Genomic DNA, 18,828 nt, shown 5'->3' with positions numbered 1-18,828 from the left:
TGGGAAACTCCTGAAGTTATCCATGCAGTAAATAAAAAAACTCTGCTAAATACAGAGTATCCGCTTCAGATCCTGAATATCTGAGCAAGCATTCAACTCCAGAGAGTTTAGTTGTACAGGCAGCAACTTCATCCAACAGTAAGTCGGCATACCCTACTATTCCACAGGACAGAGATGATAAAAGATTTGGTGCCATATTAAAAAAAGTCTTTTCGGCATGTAGCATGGCGCTTAAGTCTGTCAACACCACTTGCACGCTAGCAAGATTCAGCCACACACTTTGGGAGTGTGCTTCATCTGTGGCTGACTTTCTCCCAGAAGGGGAAGAACGGGATGCATTCCTAAACATCATCAGGGATGGAAAGGATGCAATGTGCGAGTCCCTCCAAACTGGCATTGATTCTGCTGACAGCATTAGCAGGGCCATGGCGGCAAGTACCACAATCCGCAGATTTGCGTGGTTGCAGAAGTCTGGTTTTGCTCCAGATGTACAAGCCAGACTTCTGAACATGCCCTTTGATGGCACTTCTCTATTTGGAAAGAAGGCTGATGACGGCCTGGAGAGATTACAAACATCCAAGGCAGCAGCGAAATCCCTTGGGGCTGCAATTCGGCAGACTCTAAATCACCCCTCAGGAGCTTCCTGGAGGGGTAGGTCCTTTCGCTTTTACTCCGCATTCGGAAGAGGCAGAGGACAGCCAGCTCAAAGGGACCAGAAAAGATTCATCTGTGGTGGACGGGTCAAAGGTAGAAAAGCCGCAGCAGCAGGTGCTACTTTACCCTCAGCATCTGCGTCAGCCGCTTCTAAACCCCTCTGAGGTCTCCCCTCACAAGACACCAGTAGGGGGCAGGTTAACTCAACATATGGCAGAATGGCAGGCTATTACGTCAGATGCTTGGGCATTGGAGACAGTGGCCCAAGGTTACTGCCTGCCCTTCCTACACACTCCTCAGAGTCATCCACCGGGGAACAACTCTTTGAAGCTTCCAGACCCGCTCCTTATGCAGGAGATTTTAGACCTGCTAGAGAAGGGTGCCATAGAACAGGTACCCGTAGCGGAGAGGAACAAGGGTTGGTATTCCCCCTATTTCCTACTACCAAAGGAGGACAGAGGGCTGAGACCCATCTTGGACTTGCAAGAATTGAACAAATTCCTCAGGAAAGACAAGTTCAAGATGGTAACTCTTTCTCGATCCTTCAGTCCCTCCAGCCTCAGGACTGGTTGGTATCTCTAGACCTTCAGGATGCATATTTCCATGTGCCTATCCATCTCAAACACAGGAAATACCTGAGGTTCGCATTTGGCAACTCTCACTATCAATTTCAAGTTCTGCCATTTGGGCTGACCTCCGCCCCGAGGGTCTTTACCAAGCTAATGGCGGTTGTGGCTGCAAGTCTAAGGAGAGAAGGGATCCACGTCTACCCCTACTTGGATGGCTGATTGATAAGAGCAGTATCTCCGGAACCAGCTCAGATCCAGCTAGATTATGTCTGCCACTTCCTTCACAGGCTGGGCTTCTCCCTCAACTTAAAGAAGTCACAGATGATACCATCACATAGACTCCAGTTCATTGGAGCAGTCCTGGACACTTCCCTGGGAAAAGCTTCGCCACCAGAGGTGAGGGCTCAAGATATTCTACAGATGGTCACCAAGTTTCAAAATGCCCAACGTCTACCAGCCTTTGACTTTCTGAGGTTGCTAGGCCTCATGGCATCCTGCATCTTCCTAGTGCCAGAAGCTCGCCTGAGGATGAGATCCCTCGAGTGGGCACTAAGAACCCAGTGGTCACAATTCTCAGGAAGAATGTCAGATCTCCTACAAGTCCCGGACAGAGTAGCTCGAGACCTTCAATGGTGGGCCTGTCGGGGGAACATCTTGAAAGGAGAACAGTTTTGGCAACCATGGCCGGAGATAACATTAGTCATGGATGCCTCTCTCACGGGGTGGGGAGCCCATGCCAACGACTTGACCATTAGCGGTCGTTGATCTCCATCGGAGTCCAGTCTACACATCAACCTGTTGGAGCTGAGAGCAATCAGACTAGCACTGAAAGCTTTTCTACCATCGGTACAGGGAAAGAATGTCCTGATAATGACGGACAACACAGTGGCCATGCACTACCTCAACAAAAGAGGAGGCGTAGGGTCACAGCCACTGTGCAGAGAGGCAATGTAGCTCTGGTTTTGGGCAATTCAGGAAGGAATCTCTCTGTCGGCAGTTCACCTAGCTGGAGAGAAGAACTTGACGGCAGATGCTCTGAGCATGCAGAGCACAGTCTCCCACGAGTGGGAGCTAGCTCAGGAAGTCCTTCAAAGATCTTCACCCTTTGGGGAACCCCTCAAGTGGATCTGTTCGCCACCAGCATCAACAGGAAGTGCGATTAGTTTTGTTCAAGGGAATTTCCCCCAAGAGGAGCTCTAGGAAACGCGTTCGTAGTGGACTGGGAGTTTCCACTTCTGTACGTGTTTCCACCAGTCCCTGTCATTCCTCAAATGATCAGGAGGTTGAGAAGATTCCGGAAAGCCATGATCCTAATTGCCCCAGATTGGGCCAGGAGAACGTGTTACCCGGACCTTCTAGACATGTCCACCTGTCCTCCGATTCGTCTTCTGCAAAGAGAGGATCTTCTCTCGCAGAAGGGAGGTCAGGTTCGCCATCCAGACATCAGAACCCTCAACCTTCACGCTTGGTTTCTGAAAGGTTGAGATACAAGGATTGGGATCTCCCGGATGATGTCATGGAGGTGTTGCTTTCAGCTAGAAGGCCAGCAACAAAGACTTTATACCACTGCCGTTGGAACACATTTTGCAGCTGGTGTAGAGAAAAGAATATTGAACCCTTTTCATGTAATACACCGATGGTGTTATCTTTCTTGCTTTACTTGGCAGATTCAGGTCTCCAAATTGGTACGATCAAGGGCTACCTCGCAGCGCTGTCTTATCTTTAAGCATACTGCTGAGGAGCCTTCATATTTCAAGCTACCCGTAGTAATCCAATTTCTGAAAGGATTAACAAATGTCTATCCACCAAAACCTTTTCAGGTTCCTTTGTGGGACCTAAATTTAGTCTTAAAGATTCTGATGGGTACTCCTTTTGAACCACTTAATTCTTGTTCACTAAAGTTTCTCACTCTTAAAATAGTCTTTCTAGTGGCCTTAACTTCGGCTAGAAGAGTGAGCGAGCTACAAGCTCTATCTTGCAAACCGCCTCATACAATCTTTCTTAAAGACAAGGTTGTCTTACAAGTGAAACCCAATTTACTCCCAAAGGTGGTCTCTGAATTCCATATTACTCAGAAAATAACCTTACCTTCGTATATCTTCCTCCCCATGAAGAGAAAGAGGAAGAGCGATTACACAGGCTGTATCCAAGGTGTGCCTTGAGTTTTTATATTAGCAGATTTGCTAGGATAAGACAAGCAGACCAATTGTTTGTAGGATATGCAGGGCATAAATTTGATATTGCCAATCACAAAACAGACCATTTCAAGATGGATCATTTTAACCATTCTATAATGCTACGAATTGGCAGGAAAAGAACCCCCTCAACGTTTTAGGGCTCATTCAACCAGGGGTATCACAGCCTCTTTGGCTCTCCAAAGAGGGGTCCCAATTAAAGATGTATGTGCGGCTGCCACATGGTCGTCCGCACATATTTTACCAAATTTCACAGCCTAGATTCCTCCTCTAGCCATGAGACAAGATTTGGGAAAGCTGTGTTGCATTCTGTACATCTTTAAAGGGAAATATTTCATCTTTACTCCCACCTCCTCTTCATACTACTGCTATGGGAGTCTATCAAAGATAAGGAATACGTCGGAGGACACAATCCCTTCGAAGAACAAGTTACTTACCAAACTGTTACATTCTTTCGATGGGATGTTCCTCCGACGTATTCCTTATCGCCCCTCCCATCCATCCCTGCAGTAAAGCTTCCCCTGTAGTTGCAGCTTACGCTCCTTCAAGGTCACTAACCAATTAATGTAAAGTAAATATGAACTTCAAAACGGAACTGAGCAACGGACGCTGCGCGAGTCTATTTATACTCATGATGACGTCGGCACCGATACGGAGGCTGTCGAGGGACACCGACTCGAAGGACGTCGACGCGCAGCGCCCTCTACTGAAAACATTTTCCGAGGCCAGCAAGCTGGAATGGATAACATCAAAAATAAGGAATACGTTGAAGGAACATCCCATCGAAAGAACGTTACAGTTTGGTAAGTAACTTGTTCTTCTTGATTGCTGTGACTTCGGCAGAGCCGGTAAGTGAGCTTCAGGCTTTGTTCGTGGAAGATCCATTCCTTACTTTTCATAAGGATACGGTTGTACTGCGACCAAATCCCGCTTTTCTCCCAAAGGTGGTCTCGGATTTTCATTTGAATCAGTCACTCTCATTGCCTGTATTCTTCCCAGACCCGGCCTCAGAGGCTGAAAGGGTTCTGCACTGCCTGAACCTTAGAAGAGCCCTTAAGTTCTATCTGGACAGAACATCTGAGCTTAGGAACTCTTTGCAGCTTTTTGTGACCTTCGAAAATCCACAAGGAAAGCCAGCCTCGAAAGCGACCATGTCCCGATGGAACGCTGCCTGTATTTCTGAGGCCTATACCATTCAGGGTCTTTGGGCCCCAAAGGGAAATCATGCTCATCTTGTGCGGGGCAAGGTGGCTGCCTTGCCTTCCAAAAAATTTCCCTGGGAGACCATCGCGAAACCGGCTACGTGGGCCTCCCAATTGGCTTTTTGTAAGCATTACTGTCTGGACCCGAGCTTCAGGGCTGATGCTCAGTTCGGTCAAGCTGTGCTTAGGAACCTGTTTCAGCAAGGAGTTTTCCATCCACCCGTAATTCCTGTGAGGAGTGCTTGGGAATCTCCCATAAGTATGGAGGAAAGGGGACGGGATGTAGGAGTATAATAAAGTTACTCACCGTAGTGACTAACTTACTCCTAGTCCATAGTCCCCTTTCCTCCATACGCCCGCCCGCCTTCCCCTCTAAAAAGTTTCCTGTTATTGCTTAAAGGTCATAGACCTGACGATAGAAAAGGACTGATGGGCGATGCGCTGGACGGAGCTAAGGAGGGCGGGGTTACGCCCGTGTGCGGTACCCCGCCTAAAAAGAGGAAGGACACATTTTTGAAAAATGTGATGCTTTTTACAAAGTGCTCCGGTCCCGTCCCACAGGACGGAGGAATGTCCCATAAGTATGGAGGAAAGGGGACTATGGACTAGGAGACCTAAGAGTCACTACGGTAAGTAACTTTATTATTTTTTAAGTTCTACTCACCCATAGCACCTGTGTAGGATCTACACGAATGCTAATGGGTGCGGGGGAAGCAGGGAAGGGAAGGAGGAGCAGGGAAAGGATTGGGGCACTGGCCAGCAGCACCCTGGCTGCTCGGAACGCAGGCTTGTACTGGACAGTACAGCCTGCATTCTAAGCATCCTGATTGGCCAGTGCCCCTTTCTGGAGGCTAATGTCTGTATCGACGCGAGAGCTTTAAAAAGAGTGTCTCGTGTTTTTTGTCGATAGCCCAGAGATTGATTTAATGCATTGATGGAGTATTAGAAGATGGAAGGGTATGGACAGCCCTTTATGAGTGTCTACCCAGCAATCGGAAGTATATGAGATGTAAATTAGGTTGTAGTTTAGCCATAAGGATGGAAATATGAGTGAAAAGGGAATGTGTTAAACATTTCACATTGGAAGTTATTGGCCATAAAAATGCACTCGTCCCCTCAATACTCCATAGTAGATCCTCTTTTGCCTGCAATCTAAACATATCGGGCAAAAGAGATTGCACACAAAAGGCTGCAAACCCGCTAATTCCAGCCAAGCCCCACCCAAAGCTGCACACGACTGTGCATAGGAGCTAGAAGGCCCAAACGGTCTGCCGAAGAAGGGAGGCATGGGCAGCCGGAAGTGTGTGTTTATGCATGTGGGGGAGGAGTCTGTGTGTGTGTATGTGGGGAAGGGGTGTGCTGTTTATGTAGTGAGAAAGGGAGGATGAGAGATTTGAAATGTAAATTTCAGGGGGGTGAAATCGTCCTTCCCAGTTTCAAGAAAATCTTTCCAACATTGGAGAAGGTGGGCATGGGGGTTCGGCCGGTTTTCACGTCTGTTATAGGCCGCACCAAGTTAGCCTAAAAACAGGCATTTTGGTATGCGGCCTTCAACGGTGGCCTAGAGACATAGATCAGTACTCCAGATGTACATAGCTGACCATTTCTTGTTTGTCAGGTGCCGTGTCACTCGCCAATGACTAGTGGCTAATGCATGTTTTGATGCCTATAATTAATGTACCTATTGCATTTAGATATCAGGACATTTTACTCTGTTGAATAATCAGGTTTCTATTTAGTTGTCTTTCTAGATAAAACAAACCATTGTAAATTCAGTGACTTTGTTCGTAGAATCTACATAAACTTGTAAAAAGGTGTCACATTAAAATGTTGCTTGGCAGCAATTCCCATGCTGCTTTGAAACCGCTTTTGTTGGTTATGATATTGTTTGTATGTTTCAGGTGCAGATCAGGCATCTATAAACGCTCGCAACCACATTCAGCTCATGCAAGCACAAGTGCAAGAGGTGCGCCAGGAAGCACAGAAGGCGGAATCCAGACTTGCAGAAGCTCAAACAGAGGAAATCCAAAAAATGTTAAAAGACGCCGACACGGACACTGTACAGAAGGAAAGTCCACCAGAGAATACTTTAGATGAGGACGAGGAAATTGAAGCATATCTACGTGAAGATTGATGCTGCTGTTGTGTAGATGATTGGAGCAAACCACTGGAGCTGGCCGTTTGATGATAAATTGTGGGTTCACTCATGTTGCCAGATTTGGCTAGTTTGCAGGTTAAAATATGTTACCTGTAGTTTCTCCTCTTCTTTACGTTGTGATTTGCTGGATCTTTCTGTAAAGGGGCTCTGCGGCTGTGGTAAACCAGGGTTGATGTCATCGGCGCAGACCCCATTTCAGATGGTGTCAGTCGCCTAGATAATCCAATCATCCAGAGGCCTCTCCTAGCCATTCAATTGACAATATGAAACTTGGTCTTAAAATAAAATTCAATTGTTATGCATAGTAAAATGAGTAATTAAATATCAGTAATCGGGAGAGAACAGCCAGGGAGACTACAATGTTTAAAACAATAGGTAGACAAGCATTTTCTGCAGAAGTAAAACCTGCTTTTTTACTTCAATATGAAATCTTTTTCTTTGTTAATAAAATCGTAAGCACTTTGAATTGCACCCTTGGCTCTTGTGAAGTTGCTTCATATGAGGACACTCTTCCCTTGTTTAGTGCTACTTTCTGGAAACCTGTAGCGTTTCATAAAAGCTATTCAAAGACAAGTCAGTGGCAATAAAAGCAGGGGAACACTAGCGCTTGCATGCACAGTATATAGTACCTACATGGCAGCGGGTAATTGTAAGGTGTGGGTATTTTGCCCAATACGCCACAAGCAATAAACCAGTTTACGAATTGTACAATCGCACTGTGCCAATAACTCTGTGGTTTGCTGCATCATTGCAGAAGTATTTATTTTTTCCACAGATAAGCCGTACACGTGTTTCGAGCGGAACAAGGCTCTTCTTCAAAGGCTCAAACGTTCTTGAGTGGACACCATTAACTGAGTGGGCTATTTAGCCAAAGAGTCAATATCGTGTGCCTTAATCCTGCACTGTCGCATTTTACAGATATGACTACCAGCCTTTTGGGAACTGAACGGCTTCTACGCAGAGCTCTAAACACGAAATTGACTCTTTGGCTAAATAGCCCGTTCAGTTAATGGTGTCCACTCAAGAACGTTTGAGCCTTTGAAGAAGGACCTTGTTCCACTCGAAAGACGTGTCGGGGTATTCTGTAGAAAAAAAAAATATTTCTGCAATGATGCAGCAAACCTCACAGTGATTGATTGGCGCAGTGTGATTGTATAATTTGTAAACTTTCACAGAAGCTTGTATTCGGGAGAATCCATTGAAATGAAAACCAAACTGATATGACTGAATGCTTCCTTTGTTCTTAACAAAATTCCAGGATGTTGTGAGCAAATTAATCTGTTTTCATGAGACAGGTTTGCTGTAATCTCTCTTGATGCTATATGTAAAGTGGGCAGTCGTATCTTGCCCAAGTTTTAAGTGTGCTGCTTTTTACAGTTCAGGACAGTGCTAGCTGGGGGCAAAGTAGATTGGTAAAAGCCAGGGTTGGCTTTCATTTGATGGCCAGGGTGCAAGCCCAGCATAGGTGATCTAGACCACTTACTGGCACTTAATACAGAAAAGAAGATATTTGTATTAATTTCTGTGTCGCTGGGTAAATCTTGGTTTCTATGTCACGCTCTCCAAGGCATTGTATAGGTCTTCTTAACAATCTTTAATGCTGGAACTATGTAAGCGTGACGTGCCTCCCAAGACAAATGTATGGTACTGTAAAAGGTGAAGCTTAATGCTGCGTGATTAATCTGTGCCCGAGTGATGCAGTCGATATGCACTTATTTTCAGAGCAGTACCATGACAAAGAAATTGCACCAACACTCGGAACACAGCTGTGCAAGTCAATATTTGTTACATGGTTTTCAAATGTTCTCACTTCATATTCTTAGCAAGCCAGAACTGAATCGAATACGTTGTTAATTTTTAATTGCATATACTAAATAAAGTTACATTTAATCGTTACAGAAAGTAGGGCATGCGCCGACTCTCCCTGGTTTAAATAGTGTGAAGGGAACCCTTTGACGAAGTTTTCATAACCTTTAGAGAAACTCCAGTTTCCAAGATGAAAAGGTCATTATATTTTGGTGTGGATGTACTGCAGTGAATTGGCTTGTATTTGCTATGTTTTCAAACTTTTAACACTTAAGTATCTTCCAACAAGGGGAATTGATATTTGTAACTGTGACTTTGTATTTGAGCTCAATTTTGTAAATGCAGACAAGAACTGTGACCATTTGGGAAAAACAATGTAAATAAAAGTGATCTTTCTAAATTTTATCCATGAGGTGTGAACATTTAAAATTGCATTGCTATATTAAGCCATTATATCACGAAAGTCCTCTGCGTAGATCTGCTGACGTCCATTAGCTCAGTTGGATAAATCATAATCCCATCTGCCTCACGTTATAGAGATACCAGACACTTGCATCCCTCGCACAACACAAAACCGGTTTCCAATCCATAATCTATTAAAGCCTAGCTGTTGATTAGAATTTTAGATAATGCAACGTTTGCAAGCTTGTTTCATTAGGAAACATTTCAAAGTACTTGTGTCTAAGAAAACGTACACATATAATTAAAAAGTTCAACTAGATTGGTTTTCATTGGATTCGTGGCGGGACTAGTTATTTTGAACCGAATTCCCTCAAAATTCCAGTAGCTTTAGAAGGATTGTGCCCAGCACCGTATTGGTGATGTGTTGGGTGCTAATTGCAAAACAAGCTGCGAGGATGCAACATGCAATGCCACCATTCTTTGCACTCTGGAACTTTTTTAATTCCTGTCCTCAGTCCTGACATGCCTTCTTTGCCACTGGTCGCCATGCTTTCATAGTGTGAGATCTCTAAAAAGATCACTGGCCATAGCTAGCGCTCATCAAGCAGCACAAGAATCACACGAAGGGCTAGGTTTGCAGAGATTGTGAACGTACTCAACTGTGAAGAAAATAAATACACTGTATAGCAACAAGCACCACAATTGTTCATCTTGATTTTTCAGGAGATGGATCAAACAATGGCGGCTGGGGGGACAAGGTCTGCATATACTACTGAGATTATTGCCCAAAGCCCCATGCACCCTGAAAAGTGACCAAAAGGCGTTAATTTATAGCACCCCACACACAGTGAGATTTCGTTGGCTTCTCAAATTGCCAGTGGAGGACCTACTCATCCCCCATCCCTGCAGCCCAGACATAACCTTCCCATACAGTCCCAGCCATTATTATCCTTTCTTGTATTCGTGTTGGCTCTATGCAGGGCTCCAGACTAAGGTGTTGTCTTAGAATCCACAAGCTCCCAAGGCAAACATTTTAGGAGCTAAATCGATTTTTTAAGAGCTGCTTTAAAAAAAAAAGAAAAATGAAAAATTAAATTGCATGAATCATTGCATCGCTTAATCAAGGAGCCACATAAACTGGTAACGTATGTTTGTATGCTCTGTGCATTGTATTGAGTTGAACTTTGAAGACAGAGTAGCTAACGTGCATGTGATAGTGAGGTGTAGAAATGTGGCCTGCTGCCCATCAGCCATTTGATTGCATGGCGACGGGGTGGTGCTGTAGAAGGGAAGTGGGTACCTTCGGTTATTGTAATAATGCAGCATTGTATTGTTTTGATCTCTGCTGGGCCAGCTCCTGGCTTGACGGGGAAGAGAGGAATAGTCGTCATCAGAAGCAGGGTGACCCCAAACCAGCAGGGGAGCGGCCTTGGAGGCATTAATGCTACTTACTGTACAGAATTTAGTATCCAAATTCCATCCTTGGTTCACCTGTACCCAATCCTGCTTCGGTTCACAGAAGTCTGTTCACTAGGTATATTGATAATGCAATGTGTTTGGAAACAATCCAACATGTCCTGCCAAGATTCATGAGCTGTTTTCACATTTCTGTTTTTTCTTGGCAAAGCCGGAAAACAAGCTTGAGTGGAAATGCCAGAACTGACCAAGCATAGCGTGAAAGGAATGGGGTATTTAGGCATGTATGTGATACGGGTATTGTTCTCCCAGGAATTGAGATGATTATTTGCAAGAAGAGCCTGCTGCTAAAGTAACTCGGTTGACAAGCGCGCACCAAGGCAAAGGGCAGCAAAGCCGTTATGCGCCAAGCAAGAGGTACATAGGAAGCGGAGGAGAGAGGCAGATTACTTGCTGGGATTAGTGGACAAGGCCTTGCTCAGTGATCATAGTGGGAGGCTGAAGTAATGCCCTGTGACCAGCAGTGGCCCCCCCCCCCCGAGGTTAGGTAGACGTGGAGGAAGAATGTCATAGAGCTCCACAGAAGAGATGGTGGAGGGGCTAAGTACTTGCTGAGTGACTGGGAGACCCCACTCTGGGATTGCAGATCAAGGCTGTGGTGACACCCATTGCCTGGCAGTGCCTCTGTGGATCACTGGATGAGATGCCGGTCAAGACTTGCCTGTCCCAGCAGCTGTGGGTTGCCGGCTACCAAGACATTAGTCACACCTAAATGCGTGTTTGTGGCAAAGCCGGACATATTGGATTTCTGGATGGGATCCTTGGCGTAAATGAGCTGTGGACTGTGCTGAGTTGCAGACATGTTTGGAAATGATGCAGCCAAACTACAGCCATGATTAGGGAGGTGGTGCGGAAAGAAAGCAGATTGGTTGGCACCCGTGGCACCTTCGTGAAAGCTAATAGGGCAAGTGCATATGTAACAGGCGTGTCCAGTGCGCAGGTACGCCCGGTTACCGGTTCAGAGACATCATTATTCAGGTTTCAGGGAGTGAAACCGACCTTCAAAGTTGGGTACCATTATATGTTGTGGAGATATCCTCTAGAGGCAGTGGTCTGTATCACGTGGGTAGGCTATGCGTAATTGGGCAGCTCCCGAATGGTGCTGTAAAGCAATTCCTTTCATATCTAGGACTTTAATTGTTAATGTAACTGACTTAATGTGTTGCCTTAATTTACTGTAGGATATTGATTGTACATGCTGAAAAAACCCCAGAGGTTTGTGTGCTCAAGGAGCCTCATTTTGGCGCGGGCATACTATGCTGGTTTGCAGACCCATTTCTGCACAGCTGTTTGGAAATACACCTCTCTACCTTTACTGACTGGTTTCCTATTTGGTAAAAGGCGGAGGGATTTAACATTGGCATATCACTGAAACTGCTTGCTGTGCAAGTGGTGGCTATCACTCGTGGGGATGATGAGGAAAGTAACACTGGGATGACCCCTCCTTCCCCAAGCGAGAAATGGGCAAAACACCAATTCGAGACCAGAGAAAAAGGGCATGGTGACACCCTATCAAAGATCACTGCCCACCTCTGCTGATAACTTGAAATGTAAACCGTAAAATGTCTGAAAAGAAATCCCAGAGTGCAACTGAGGCCTTGAAGGCTGCGATTCATGCGGACCAGTAGACATCGACTGTAGTATTCACAGCATGCCTCTTCAGAGCGCCTGTCTCCATCAATCCTCAAAATGTCCGCCCAGCCAGCATAGTTTTTCGAGCTGGCACGTTCTTTTCTTAACATGGCTGTCAAGTGACCCTTAGTTCCACATTCATGCATCTGTACATCGCTTCTCAAACTGTTATCAAAGCCAGTCAAGTGGCACAGCGAGCAGAGCACTCGCTTCGATATCAAATGAGCACCACACACCAGCAGCCCTCAGATACCTGAGTGAGGGTTCGTAGCGCTATATAAGTGCCAAATTATTATTTAAGTATAACCATTTGCCAAATAATGCAGCTCGGCTAGCTGGATCATTTCACATCAAATTAAATAGCACAATCTAGAAACTGACATTTCCAATAATACATTCGGCCCAAAAAATAATGCTATTACATTATAATTGACATTATTCTCTCACAAATTATTTAAAATGTACAACATATATTTTCAAACATTGCATGCATTCGTCACAGTTTTGGAATTGTCAAATTGTAGTCCACAATTGTAAGCTGTCCTTTTATCGTTCGTTAGCTGAGCTATCCGACTAACGGTACATGTAGCTGCAGCTCCCTCTGTTGTCAGAAACAAGAACTAAAATATAAATAATTTCCCTGCTAAACAGAATCATTAGTAAAGCTATGAACACTAGAGGGTACCATTGGCTCCTAAACAGATTTTTTTTCTTTTTTAAATGTATTTGTCGCATTGGCAATTATTTTGGGCGCAGTCTGGGTGGCGGCTTTGTCGATGCAGTATATCTTGACTTCCTGGCTTGCTGGCTGAGACCTCGCCAGATGCTTTATTAGGCAGATGAGCGTCCATGAGGACATCGCTTCCTGTAAATATAGTTCCTTGTTTACCTCTGAATAAGCATTTAAGTAAACTGGTCCCACTTGTACACTTTTGTCCATTATGCTCTCCCCTCCCCAACCTATTGGGAAGGCATGCTCTTCCTTCAGTGCAGGCAGGACCCCTAATCCAAAAATAATGCATAAAACACAGCAACATAATTAAGCAATAGAACCTGAGCATCGGGGGGCATTACCGACTCAAAAAAAATTGCGTGACCGCGTCACTAAAGCTTTTTTTCTGTCCCAAAACTCTGCAGCGTTTCGGGAGAAAAGAAAAAAGGCCACCGCCATGGGAAGGGAAAACAAAGTCAGTTTTCCCTTTCCATGGCGGCCATCGGGAGCGGACGCGCTGGGAACACAAGTGTTCCCCAGCGGGGGACAAGGGAAGCCCCCAGCCGTGTGGAGACGCAGAGCGGGGATTGCCCCGCTCCGAGTCTCCACACGCCTGGAGGCTTCCCTCGTCCCCTGCCGGGGACGCAGGACCAAGAAGGTAAGGATGTCGGGAAGGGAATAAAAAAAAAAAAAAAGACTTACCCGAGTACCCGGCGGGGGGCGAAGGAAGCCTCTCAGCCGCGTGGAGGCTCGGAGCGGTAATGGCCCCGCTTCGAGCCTCCTCATTGGCTGAGGGGTTGCCACGCCCTCCGCCGGGGACAAAGGCCGTGGAATCCCGACAGAGGGATTCCCAGCCGGGTAGGGACCTGGCGAGAGCCAATCGGAATGCTTGTTGCATTCAGATTGTCTCTCGCCGGGTTACTAAATAAGCAATAGAACCCGAGCGTCGCGGGCATTACCGACTCTGGTAATGCCCATGGGCCCGAGTAAGGACCCGAGCGAAGCGAGGGCCTTACTGAAGACCCCGGGGCATTACCAGAGTCGGTAATGCCCCCGACGCTCGGGTTCTATTGCTTAAATATAGACCCCTGCTATTCAAACCCTTCATTATGTGCCTGGGTAACTACACATCTCTATATAGCCACCCCCTACGACCCAGCACCAATTCCACTTTTTTGGCTCTTGTGGCCTTAATGTTTGTTTTATGATGTGTGATGCTAAGCCCACAAGCTGTTTAATTAAAGAAAATCTCATTCATTTGGGTTTTTAATACTCTTCATAAATTCTTTTCATTTTTAGTATTATACAAATAGATCAAACAATATCAAGGTGAGTATGACAAATGTAATCTAAACATATTCATCTTATCATAAATACATAAGTACATCTCATAAATATATTCTCTACCCACCCTCAGGACTCCAGATAAGACACAACACTCACAACAAAGACAGGGCTGCAAAAAAAACATTCCCCTAATATTTAACCCTAAATAACCAGTAATGGACATTTCGAGGGGATTGTGTCCTCCGACGTATTCCATATCTATGACAGTAATCACCACAGCTGTGCTGCTACGGAAAATCTTTCGGTGTCTGCGTCCTGCGTGGATGACGTCGATACGCTGTCCTCGAGGACCTCCGTCGAGCCGACATCACCGGATGTTATAAGTAGGACGCATGATGCCCGTAGCCTCAGTTCAGTTTTTTCCGCGAACGTGTTCGCTACGGAGATCTAGGCGTGCCTCGATTCTACTGAAACCTGTTCTTTCAGTTCTTCGAACCTGTTTCTTCGTTGCTACTTGTAAGCATGATGTCTTCGGCTTCTTCCACCCCACGGTCCGGGTTTAAGAAGTGTCGGGTGTGCGGGTCCAAGATGTCGCTGACGGATACGCACAACGCTTGCCTCTGGTGCCTCAGGGAGGACCATGATATGGACGACTGTGTCGACTGCCAATCGCTCACATTGAAGGCTTTGCGGGAGCGTAAGAAGAAGCTGTCGGTCTGTAAGGTGGCCAAGCCCCGGAAGTCGCGTTCCACTGGTCTTTCGATGGACGAGTCGAGGGGCGACTCTCCGCATCGTCGTCGTGAGTCCGGGGGTTCTCGGTCTGGGAGTCGGTCCCGCCATTCCTCTGCCTCTTCGAGGCATTCCAGGAAGCACCGTCACAGGTCGCCTTCCCCGTCCTCTTCCAACGACTCCGCCCCTCGGCGGGTTGCTTGTCCCAACAAACATTCCACTCCTGAGGAATGGGATTCCTTCTGGAAGGAGATGTTGGTGATTGTTTAATCGCAGGGCTCCGGTCCGTCTGCGCCGTCTGAGGACGCCGGTCGCGGCCGTGCTAGAGACACCGCTCGTAAGCCTTCGGGCTTGAGCAGTCGTTGCGACCACCGGGCGCCTTCGAGGTCCCGGTCAGACAAGAATGGTCGCTCTAGACATGCCTGTTCCCGGTCCCAGTCCTTGACGCCCTCGAGACTGCGTGAACCTGTGAAGTCTTCGAAGAAGACATCGACGCCTGCGGCGCCAAGGTCGTCGATGGACTCTCTCAAGGCTCCGCCTCCTAGGAAGTCGTCGACTCCATCAGCGCCCAGGCTGTCGAGAGAAACGCTCGGGGCTCCGCCCTTGAGGCCTGTGTCGATGCTGCCGGCGCCATGCTAAACGTCAATGCTGATTCCATCAACGCACTCGACTCCTTTCGAGGCGGCTTTCTCGGGGATGCCTCATGGTACGGGGGAACCCCCTAGAAAGGCTCAGGCTAAGGCAAAACATGTCTTTGTTCCTTTTTCGGTTCCCTCTTTCCAGCCTCTGGGTTATATTTCTGAGGTGTATGAGGGGTCTGAGGAAGGTGTGGTTCCTGCAGAGGTCCCTGATGACATTGTTCCTGGTCATAGCCAGCTTGAGGACCTGCGCCAGTCATTGCATGACGCCAGTGGGCTCGACACCACTCCGGAGGTGTTCCTCTTATCGGCGCCTGATGTCGAGGTTCATGGATTACCTGGGGTAGTCTGCCCCCCCAGGGGATTTTCAGCAGGATGACCTGACTGATATCCTGGACCAAGGTCCTCCAACTGACCCGGTGCTGCCATTCCATATGGCATTGCAGAGAAGGGTGGCTGCGGCTTGGACTGTTCCGGAGAGTCTCCCGGCAGTGAGCAAGTCCTTGCCGAGGAAATCTCGCCCAGCCAGTGGCGACCTCTGCTACTTGACCACTCGCCCTACTCCGGAGAGTTTGGTGGTGCAGGCAGCTACGGCCCCAGCAAAGCAGGCGTTGTACCCTACCATCCCTCCTGATAGGGACGACAAACGTTTTGATGGCTGGGCGAAGAAGATATTTTCTTCTGGGGGGTATGGCGCTTCAGCCTGCCAGCTCCGTTTGTGCCTTGTCTCGTTTCACGCACACTCTGTGGAACTGTATTTCCCTAGCGGCTGATCATATTCCCGAAGGGGAGGAACGGGATGATTTCCTTGCTATCATGCAGGATGGCAAGGATGCAATGTGTGAATCCGTTCAGTCGGGTCTGGACATGGTTGATTGCGTCAGCCGGTCCATGGCGGTGAGCACCGTAATACGCAGGTTTGTGTGGTTGCAGAAGTCGGGTTTTGCTCCTGATGTGCAAGCCTGGCTCCTCAACATGCCCTTTGATGGTGACCATCTTTTTGGCAGCAAGGCTGATGAGTCTTGAGAGGTTGCAGACCTCCAAAGCTGCAGCGAAGGCGTTGGACGCTGCAGTTTGCCAACCTCCGTCTTTTCGTCCTAGGGGACAGCAATGGAGGGGAGGTTCTTTCAATATTACTCGTCCTTTAGTAAATTGAGAGGAGCTGCAAGTCAAAGGGGCAACCGTCGGAGTGCCAGAGGTTGAAAACAAGGTACTCGATGTGCCAAGGCCGAGCATGCAGTTGCCTCTTTGCCCTCAGGCACTGCCGCAGCTGCTTCAGCTCAGTCATGAGGCCCATGCTTCTCCGGTTGGGGGAAGGCTGGCGCAGCATCTGGTAGAATGATGTGCCATTACTTCAGATGTGTGGGTTCTGGAGATCATAGCCCACGGCTACTCTGTTCCTTTCCGGCAGAGGCCTCACGACAATCCACCAGGGAACCTCTCTTTGAAGAGTCCGGAGCTGCTACTTGCACAGGAAATTCAATCCCTGCTGGGGAAAGGCGCCATAGAACTGGTGCCTGTAGCGGAGAGGAACAAGGGATGGTATTCCCCTTAGTTTTTGATTGCGAAGAAAGACGGAGGATTGAGACCCATCATGGACCTGCGCGGTTTGAACAAGCTCCTCAGGAAGGACAAGTTCAAGATGGTTACTCTTTCTCAAGTCCTCCAGGCCCTTCTCCCTCAACTTAAAGAAGGTCCCACTTGACGCCGACACAGCGGCTCCAGTACATCGGAGCGGTGCTAGACACATCCCTGGGGCAGTGTTTCCCTCCCCAGGTGAGGGCTTTTCACATTCAGCAGATGGTGCACAAGTTTCAACTTGCCCAGACGCTCCCGGCGTTCGAGTTCTTGAGGTTGCTCGGTCTCATGGCGTCCTGCATTTTTCTGGTGCCAGAGGCCAGGTTGTGGATGAGATCTCTGCAATGGGCCCTCAAGCTTCAATGGTCCCAGTCCTCCGGCAGGTTCTCGGACCCTGTTTAGGTGCCGCCCTCGGTCGCCCAGGACCTTCTGTGGTGGGCCGTCGAAGGCAATCTGATGAGGGGGGCTCCATTTTGGCTGCCCTGGCCGGAGGTGACGATCGTGACGGATGCATCCTTCATGGGAAGGGGAGCTCATGCCAACGAGTGGACAGTCAGCGGTCGTTGGTCTCCGTCGGAGTCCAGACTCCATATCAATCTGTTGGAGCTGAGGGCCGTCAGGCTTGCCCTGAAGGCTTTTCTGCAGACTGTGCGAGGGAAGAATATCCTGATTCTGACGGACAACACAGTGGCCATGCACTACCTCAACCAAAAGTGGGGGGGGCAGGGTCACTTCCTCTGTGCAGGGAGGCGATACAGCTCTGGTTCTGGGCCATCCAGCAGGAAATTTTGATCTCAGCAGTTCATCTGGCCAGAGACGAAATCGAGACGGCGGACGCTCTGAGCAGGCAGAGCGCGATCTCTCACGAGTGGGAGTTGGCTCAGGAGATCCTCCTGGAGATCTTCACCCTTTGGAGGAACCCTCAAGTGGATCTCTTCACCTGCAGTGTCAACCGGAAGTACAAAAGGTTCTGCTCGCGGGAATTTCCTCCAAGAGGAGCCTTGGGAGACGCGTTTGTGGTGGAGTGGTCCTTCCCACTGCTGTACGCATTTGCTGCAGTCCCCGTCATCCCGCAAGTGCTGCGGAGGTTCAGTCCCCGGATGATCCTCATTGCTCCGCCATGGGCCCGGAGGACGTGGTACCCGGACCTTCTCGACTTGTCCATCTGCCCTCCACGTCGTCTTCCCTACCGAGACGATCTGCTCTCACGAGAGGGGGGGGGTCAGGTTCTCCATCCAGAGGTCAGATCCCTCAACCTTCACGCTTGGCTTCTGAAAGGTTGTGGTATAAGGTTTGGGACCTCCCTGAAGACGTGATGGAGGTGTCCCTGTACCGTTGCCATTGAAGAAAGTTTTGCGACTGGTGCAGGGTTAAGAATGTGGATCCTTTATCCTGTGACATTCCTGTGGTTCTGTCTTTTTTGCTTTCTTTAGCCCGCAGGGGCTTGCAAGTGGGTACCATTAAAGGTTACCTGGCGGAGCTGTCCATATTTAAGCGCTCGTCTGAGGAGTGTTCTTATTTTAACATCCCTTTAATTTCTCAGTTTCTGAATGGGCTCATTAATGTGTTCCCTCCGGCACCTTTCCAGGTGTCGGGTGGGATTTGAATCTTGTTCTCAAGTTTCTAATGGGTGCTCCATTTGAGCCTTTACATTCTTGTCCTTTGAGACTGTTAACCCTCAAAACTGTGTTTTTAGTTGAGATCACTTCCGCTAGCAGAGTGAATGAGTTACAGGCACTGTCTGTTAAGCCACCCTTCACTGTGTTTCATAAGGACAGGGTTGTCCTTAG

General features: G+C 47.8%; 1 protein-coding gene across 1 annotated transcript in view; it reads left to right on the top strand.

The window, feature by feature from the left end:
• The window catches only part of DIABLO (diablo IAP-binding mitochondrial protein), a 337,779-nt gene extending 328,790 nt beyond the window's left edge, over positions 1-8,989 (top strand). Inside the window, exon 6 of the mRNA XM_069619599.1 lies at positions 6,522-8,989. Coding sequence (XP_069475700.1) covers positions 6,522-6,754 — 233 coding nt within the window. The 3' untranslated portion in view covers positions 6,755-8,989. The remainder of the gene's footprint in view (positions 1-6,521) is intronic.
• The last annotated feature ends 9,839 nt before the right edge of the window (positions 8,990-18,828 follow it).

This window comes from Ambystoma mexicanum, chromosome 10, assembly GCF_040938575.1.
Source record: "Ambystoma mexicanum isolate Mex_15411 chromosome 10, UKY_AmexF1_1, whole genome shotgun sequence".
NCBI lineage: Eukaryota > Metazoa > Chordata > Amphibia > Caudata > Ambystomatidae > Ambystoma > Ambystoma mexicanum.
This window is presented reverse-complemented; position numbering and strand designations above follow the sequence as displayed.